We start from the raw sequence: 8,098 nt of genomic DNA on the forward strand, positions 1-8,098 counted from the left end.
CATCCATCCTATCACTATTTCATCCATCCATCCATCCATCCATCCATCCATCCATCCATCCATCCATCCATCATATCACTATTTCCATCCATCCATCCATCCATCCATCCATCATATCACTATTTCCATCCATCCATGCATCCATCCTTCACTATTTCCATCCATCCTTCACTATTTCCATCCATCCATCCATCCTATCACTATTTGATCCATCCATCCATCCATCCTATCACTGTTTCATCCATCCATCCATCCATCCATCATATCACTATTTCCATCCATCCATCCATCCATCATATCACTATTTCCATCCATCCATCCATCCATCCTATCACTATTTCATTCATCCATCCATCCATCCATCCATCCATCCATCCATCCATCATATCACTATTTCCATCCATCCATGCATCCATCCATTACTATTTCCATCCATACATCCATCATATCACTATTTCCATCCATCCATCCATCCATCCATCCATCCATCCATCCTATCACTATTTCATCCATCCATCCATCCATCCATCATATCACTATTTCCATCCATCCATCCATCCATCCATCATATCACTATATCCATCATATCACTATTTCCATCCATCCATCCATCCATCCATCCATCATATCACTATTTCCATCCATCCATCCATCCTTCCATCCTATCACTATTTCATCCATCCATCCATCCATCCTTGCATCCATCCATCCATGGTGGAGATGAAGAGATTGTAGGTTTGTGGGTCAAAGCTCAAATTCAACTGCATTAATCTGTCATTCTGTGTTATTATAGGCTCTGGAGCTCCGTGCACGCTGTGACTGTCCCGCCCTTCCTGAAGTTGACCCCCGTGTTGTTTTCTACCAGAGCGTTCAATTGCTTCTAGACAAAATTGAAAAACAAGAGATGATGGAAAAAAAGGAAAAGAATGAGAAGGAGAGAGCTGGAGTCATGTTGCCGCGGCCTCAAACCCCTCCGGTCCTGGCTCAGGAGTCTCCGCCTCAGCTGGGGGGAGTGCTGGTCACATCCGCTCTGCCACAAACTCTGCTTAGTAAATGAGACTTGATGAAATGTGACTGACAGAGACAAATTCAAGCTTTCCTTTTCACTTCTTTTTTTCTAGTCCAGTAGCTCTGAACAAGGCCCGAGAGGATCGTCAGATAGAACCGGACAGTTTTTATTTTTGGATCCATTACATTAGTTGTCACTTTAATACACATTTAATACGTCTGCTGCTGTGATATCAGTCTGCGAGATGAGTTGGAATGGGCGTAAGTACATTATTTGTGTGTGATGCTTGAGTTTATGCCCTTAATTCAAGTATCCGCGGCAGTGCGTTCATGTTAATAATGGAGCAATAGTAAATGGGCTTTTAATTGGTTTTAATGATGTTATTAGCATAAGACCCCTGTGAAGTTGAATGCATTATGGTGTACAGTACATTATTCATCAAACATCTGCCTCTGCTTTAATGTCTCCTATAGGTTCTAGGCTGTGATATAATTGCTGTATAGCAGATAATGTCACTGACTTTGAAGCTTCATGGAGCTGTGGACACAATTTATTATTTAGAGGATTTGTCAATGGGCAGCTGATGCCAAATAAGGCATCATCGCTTTTGTTCTTGGCAAGTGTTGACTTTATTTTTAAATGCACTCTTTATGAAGGCTATGAATGTAAAGAAATTACACTAAAGAAAAGTGAATTTCACTTAGCAATGGTAAATTTTTCAGCAACTTAGAAAGTGATATTTGGTTTAATAATTATACAATGCTATATAATTGCTGGACAAAACAATGCAAATAAGTGTTTAACAAGAATAAAGGAATTCAGGAATTTATTGGACTAAATCTGAATAAAAGTTTGCAGTGGATTATGGAGAGCTACTCCCCACATGAAATACCATCGGCATCCACTTTTGAAGAGGTCTATTGATCCGGAACTGGAGGTTAGTTCACCCTCAAAAGCATCTCTCACCCTCATCTTTTCCATAATCTTTGTTAAATTAACATTATCAATTATGAAATTACTGTTTTTGCTGCTGGCAAGATTTTAGAAAGACTGCATTACTTACAACGGTAGCCTAAAACAATTGTGTACAAATTGCATTTGCACACTGATTTTGTGGGTATGTTGCATTGCTGCCTGATTTGCATGATTCCTTGAGTGAAATAAGGTGGAAAACAACACCATTATCAGCAGGGGCCATTCGTTCTTAGTAAATTCTGTGTTTGTTTGCTTCAATCATATTCGGTTATCTTTATCTGATTTTACAGGGAGGATTCAAACTTTTTCATTTGTACTTACACTGAAAGGAAGAGCATAAAGCATCTAAGCAAGCAGACATAAGGCCAGCCAATCTGCTGCTGCCACTTCCTTCCCTAGAGGCCACTTTTTATAGAGTGATGTACCTGTAAAGTGCAACATGTTTCTGTCTGTCAGACAAATGTGACGCTGCACTCTGGGCCTCTAACGAGAGAAAATGGGGGTGGAGGAAAGCACCATATCTAAGAGAAGAGTGATGCATTTGCTTTTACTGGGTGGATTTTTGAGCAGATGGCTATATTTGTCCTCTCACCCACCCACTAGCAATTTCCATACTGACTGAGGAAGACCTCTCACTGAGAGATGCCTTGTTGGTGTTGATGTTTATGGCTCTATGTATGTCTACATTTGATCAACTTTTGGGCTGGTTACAGTTCATTTCAACCGCAGAAGAGCCACTGATGCCACATATAGAGTTTGAGAGTTTGCCAGGAGAAATGGTGCATGTCATGCACCAGTGGCCAAGTGTGGTATCCCAAAATGTTCTTAACTTTTCACCTATAACTTCTAGCTAAAACCTCTGGAACTTTGCATTTGGTTTCTAGCCCATCAGTGCTGGTTTACGTGGTTGATCAGCTGGACTTTGTGCTGGTAAGAACCATCTTAGTCCATTGGTCCTTGGTCCAGCTTTTTGACCACCAACAAACAAGCTACTATATTCCACAAAACAGCTTGACCACCTTAAAATGGTGACCTGGTTCTTCCAGCAGAACCCTCGACCAAAATAGTCTACTGCCTCTGCAGGTTGGTAGACCATTCTAGTCAAGCCTACGAGTGCTTCTCCACCACTGTGGACCGAAACAAACAAGCTATCACAGTGTATAAAGAATCCTGAACACCTTAAGCTGGTGCGATCGGGTTTTTTCAGCAGGACCCTCGAGCAGCCAGTAGGTACACAATTCAAAACAAACTGCCTACCTGTTGGTCTGATCTGGCTTTTCCAGAAGGACCTTTTGACCAAGATGGTGTAGTGCCTAACCCAGTTGGTATATTATCTTGGTCAAGCTGATAAGAGATTCTTGATCACCAACAAGCCAGCTACCATGTTCCATGAAACAGCTTGACCACTTTCAGCTAGTATGAGTGGGTTTTTCCAGCAGGACCCTTGACCAAGAAGGTCTAGTAACACCTCAGCTAGTTGACTGACCATCCTTGTCAAGCAAAAATGAGCTTCTGGACCAACATGGATGAGCGATAAACTTGCTGCCTCTTCAGATGGTCTGACTTTGCTTTTGAAGAAGGACCCACAGATTGGTTTACCACCAACCAACCAACCAACCAACCAATCAACCAACCAACCAACCAACCAACCAACCAACCAACCAACCAACCGTGTTACTATACATAAAACAGATTAAGCTAGGATGGCTGGGATTCTCCAGAAGGACCTTTGACCCTGCAAAGGTCTACTACTTTTGCCTGGTTCTCACTAGCTGTTAGTTTAGCTGGTCAACCATCTAAACCAACTTTGACCAGCTAGAAACCTACAATCTTGTCCTAAAAACCTTCTTCCACCATTTTCCAAACTTTTTGGATACCACTGCGGTACCACTCCCACACAACTGCTGTTGATCTGGAAGTTCAATCCTCCATCTGTGGAAAAAGTAGAAAACATGTTTTGATTAAAAAAACAGTCCAAAACTGCAATCCATGGCTCATAATGCATGTGGTTGACAATTATCTACAACTGCGCCTCCCTCCAGGCCCACTTCATGCTTAAGCATGTTCCTCTCTGGTTTTAAGTAGGACACATCTGTAGTTTTGCTGCTGTTTTGGCAGTGATTATCTCTTGTTTTCTTAGCACACTTTATCCTGTTTATGTCTCTTTGACTTTCCTTGTCTTTCCTTCGCTTAATATTGCATTATGAAGGAATGTGATAAACTGTGTCCTTCAATGGTAAAACAACACACATAGCGTCTGCTCAGCTGGTTTTGGTGCAGCGGCATCTGTTTGTGTTACCTGGATAAGCAAATGTCTCACCATAGCCTTTGGGGCAGGATTCTGACCCACTTAGTAAAAATACATCTTCTAAAAACCCTCCCTTGACGGAGGAGCTCTTTGAAGGTGTGGTTAAAAAGTGTGCCTGTTTAAATTCGGCAGCTGTTGCCATGGTTTTGTGACCTAAACCTGCAGCCTATGTTCAAATTAGATGCAAGCTCAACGGGATGCCGGACGAGTGTTAACTCCCCCCCCAACCAAACATATTAGTTTAGGATCAAATTCTCACTATTAACTAGTTGCATATTAGCACGCATATTACTAGGATATTGACTGTTTATTAGTACTTATAAAGCACATATTAATGCCTTATTCTGAACACATCCCTTAATCCTTCCCAACCTAAACTTAACAACTACCTTTCTAGCTATTAATAAGCAGAAATTAGGAGTTTATTGATGCAAAAGTCTTAGTTAATACTTAGTTAATAGTGAGACCCTAAACTAAAATGTGTCCGCTCTGTCTAATATTTTAATTGCTCTGACTACTGAGATGCACTGTCTGAAGGTGTTTTGTTTTCTGTGTGAGTGTCACTGGACTAAGCCAAGCACAAATCAAATCAAACGCTGACCAGGTAAACTAGGCTCTGTTTACACCTGGTGTTAAGATGCGTCTTTGTCGATCGGATCGGAACTTTCGACCACTTCCAGAGGAAGTTGTAAACGCACCAGATTGCTTTCACAGAGTAAACGCTCATGCGGTAAAATGCGTTTGCTCAGCCACAAAAGACCACCTACTCTCCACTTTCTGACCTAATGTGTAAACACTATAGGAAGCCCTCTAGCCAGACAGGATTTAAACTTTGTCGGCTGAAGACCTTAGTTTGATCTAATGATGAAAACCTAATGTTGTCTTACCATTCCAGATTTCTAACATGCACTTATCGCGTTCGGCGATATCTTTCGGCTATCAGAGCAGAAACAAAAGCTGCTACTCTCCGTATTTTTTCATCTCTGGTTGCATATCCATACTCAGAATTTGTGCTTTCACCCATCCAAGTGCACACACACACACACACCGTGAACACACACCCGGAGCAGTGGGGAGACGTTATTTGCTGAGGTTCCCGGGGAACGATTAGGGGTTAGGTGCCTTGCTCAAGGGCACCTCAGTTGTGGGTAATGAGAGTGGAAGAGAGCTGTTCATTCACTACCCCCACCTACATTTCCTCAAACCTGTGACCTTCGGGTTACGACTCTCTAACCATTGGGCCACAACATCTGCAGCATCACCTGCCCCTTGCGTGAGCTCATTTCTTCCATTAGATTTATCCAAGCATAGAGCCTCCCCTCAAAGAAATCAGGACAGAAGTGGTTGAAAGTGTACAAAAGAGATGGATTACAACACCAGGTGTCTACGGGAATGTGTCTCCCTCTTCTACTTGTGATCCTATCGACCAAAACGCATTTTAATACCAGGTGTAAACAGGGCCCTATGATTCACTGTGTAATATTGTCAGTTTGACCACCAGGGGTCACTATTTGGACCTCCAGATGTATATGTTGAGACAAGAATTTTCAAATATGAATGTTCCATTTTCGCTGTATATTATAAATGTCCGTCTATAATATGTCTTATCAGACTCCAAAACTGCACAGCTCACAGCCATTATCTTTTTTTAAGATATCTACTATCTCGTTTAAGCACATTCACATTCTCACATTCCCCATACTATTACAGATAAGAGCAAGAAATGTAAGTGTGGTTGGCCATTGTTCAGAGATTAATGACGCTATGCCAGTATTAACCGTTTTTTAAAATTCAATGAATCTGTGAGGTTTTTCATGATGCGAAGTGGAAAATCTGTTTCTAATATGTTAAAAAATGCTTTTCTTCACATGGCCACAGGAAGAGCTCTCATTGTGTTGTTTTAAAATACAGTAGAAAAGGCTGGTTTGATCTTGAATTATTTATGCTTTCAGTACTCATGTTGTATCAAGACGACCACATAAAAGTGTCTATCCTAATAAAAATTATTTTATTATTTAATACGAAAATTATTGTGTATCATAAGCTTCAAAATGACGGAAAAAAAGATGTTAATAGTTCTTCATCTGTACTGTTACGAACAATATTTAATGTTAAATGGCTGTATCAGATTGAAAAGAAACAGTATCACCCATCCCAAAAATACAGTTACAAATATAAAGTTCATTTCAAAGACTATGCCTTTTAAATGGGAGAGATACTGGTAAGCGAAAGATAAGGCAGGAGAGGTCAAACATGGAGTGGAACACCGCCGGACAGTCTATTTTCTTTCTTATTCTGTTTGTGTGACTTTCCATCTGTGTTCAGCAGAGCGGTGATGCGGTGCAGCAAACTTCAGAGCGTACTGGTCCTACAGGGCAATGTTATGAAGGGCATCTGAGAACACACACAAAAAAACACTGACCATCACAGACAGACACAGGTCACTGGTGCATGTTTACAGCCCAGAACACCTCATTTCTCCTGCAGCCATCATACTGAGAACAGGCAGCAGAGCCGGAGCACTGAAAGCTCCTCAGATAAAACCGCTTTCTTAATATTTGTCCTTTATCTATGTCTATTAGCTTGCTAGTGTATTTAAAAAGTATGCTTTATATTGTTTTGAAGTGAAATCGATGTCTTAAGTCTATGTCTGTTTGCTTTGAGGCCAATGATATATACACCTAAAAGTTGGAAAAAGGTGCACATTTACAATTTACAGCCTTTTTTTTCCAGCTAAATGGACCAAAATGGTGAAATCATCTTTTGATTTATTATTATTTCTCTTATATGACATATTAATACTCCCCGGACTTCAAAATCTGGCTTTTAGGTAATGTCTGTTAGCCTTGAGGCTATTAAAATGCTATTGTTCACTAAATATATGTACATTTACAGTCTTTATTTTCCAGGAAAATGGATCAAAATGATGACGTAATGTTTGGCTTTCTCTTATATATGACATATTTAAAGGTGCCATTGAACGTTTTTTTACAAGATGTAATATAAGTTTAAGGTGTCCCCTGAATGTGTCTGTGAAGTTTCAGCTCAAAATACCCCATAGATTTTTTTTAAATTAATTTTTTTAACTGCCTATTTTGGGGCATCATTAACTATGAGCCGATTTATGCTGTGCGGCCCCTTTAAATCTCGTGCTCTCCGCCAACGGAGCTCGTGCTTGCCTTAAACAGTGCCTAAACAAAGTTTACACAGCTAATATAACCCTCAAATGGATCTTTACAAAGTGTTCGTCATGAATACTGCATGCATGCGTCGGATTATGTGAGTATTGTATACTGTTATATTGTTTACTTCTGATTCTGAATGAATTTGAAGCTGTGTTCCGTGGCTAATGGCTAATGCTACACTGTTGGAGAGATTTATAAAGAATGAAGTTGTGTTTATGAATTATACAGACTGCAAGTGTTTAAAAATGAAAATAGCGGCGGCTCTTGTCTCCGTGAATACAGTAAGAAACGATGGTAACTTTAACCACATTTAACAGTACATTAGCAACATCTTAACGAAACATTTTACAAATATCACTAAAAATATCATGTTATCATGGATCATGTCAGTTATTATCACTCCATCTGCCATTTTTCGCCATTGTCCGTGCTTGCTTACCTAGTCTGATGATTCAGCTGTGCACAGATCCAGACATTAATACTGCCTGCCCTTGTGTAATGCCTTGAACATGAGCTGGCATATGCAAATATTGGGGGCGTGCATATTAATGATCCCGACTGTTACGTAACAGTCTGTGTTATGTTGAGATTCGCCTGTTCTTCGGAGGTCTTTTAAACAAA

At 40.3% G+C, this 8,098-nt stretch overlaps 1 protein-coding gene across 1 annotated transcript in view; it reads left to right on the plus strand.

The window, feature by feature from the left end:
* Positions 1 to 1,848, plus strand: part of oma1 (OMA1 zinc metallopeptidase) — a 26,772-nt gene extending 24,924 nt beyond the window's left edge. The window contains exon 8 of the mRNA XM_048208604.1: positions 794 to 1,848. Coding sequence (XP_048064561.1) covers positions 794 to 1,057 — 264 coding nt within the window. The 3' untranslated portion in view covers positions 1,058 to 1,848. The remainder of the gene's footprint in view (positions 1 to 793) is intronic.
* Positions 1,849 to 8,098: the final 6,250 nt, after the last annotated feature.

This window comes from Megalobrama amblycephala, linkage group LG11, assembly GCF_018812025.1.
Source record: "Megalobrama amblycephala isolate DHTTF-2021 linkage group LG11, ASM1881202v1, whole genome shotgun sequence".
Lineage (NCBI taxonomy): Eukaryota > Metazoa > Chordata > Actinopteri > Cypriniformes > Xenocyprididae > Megalobrama > Megalobrama amblycephala.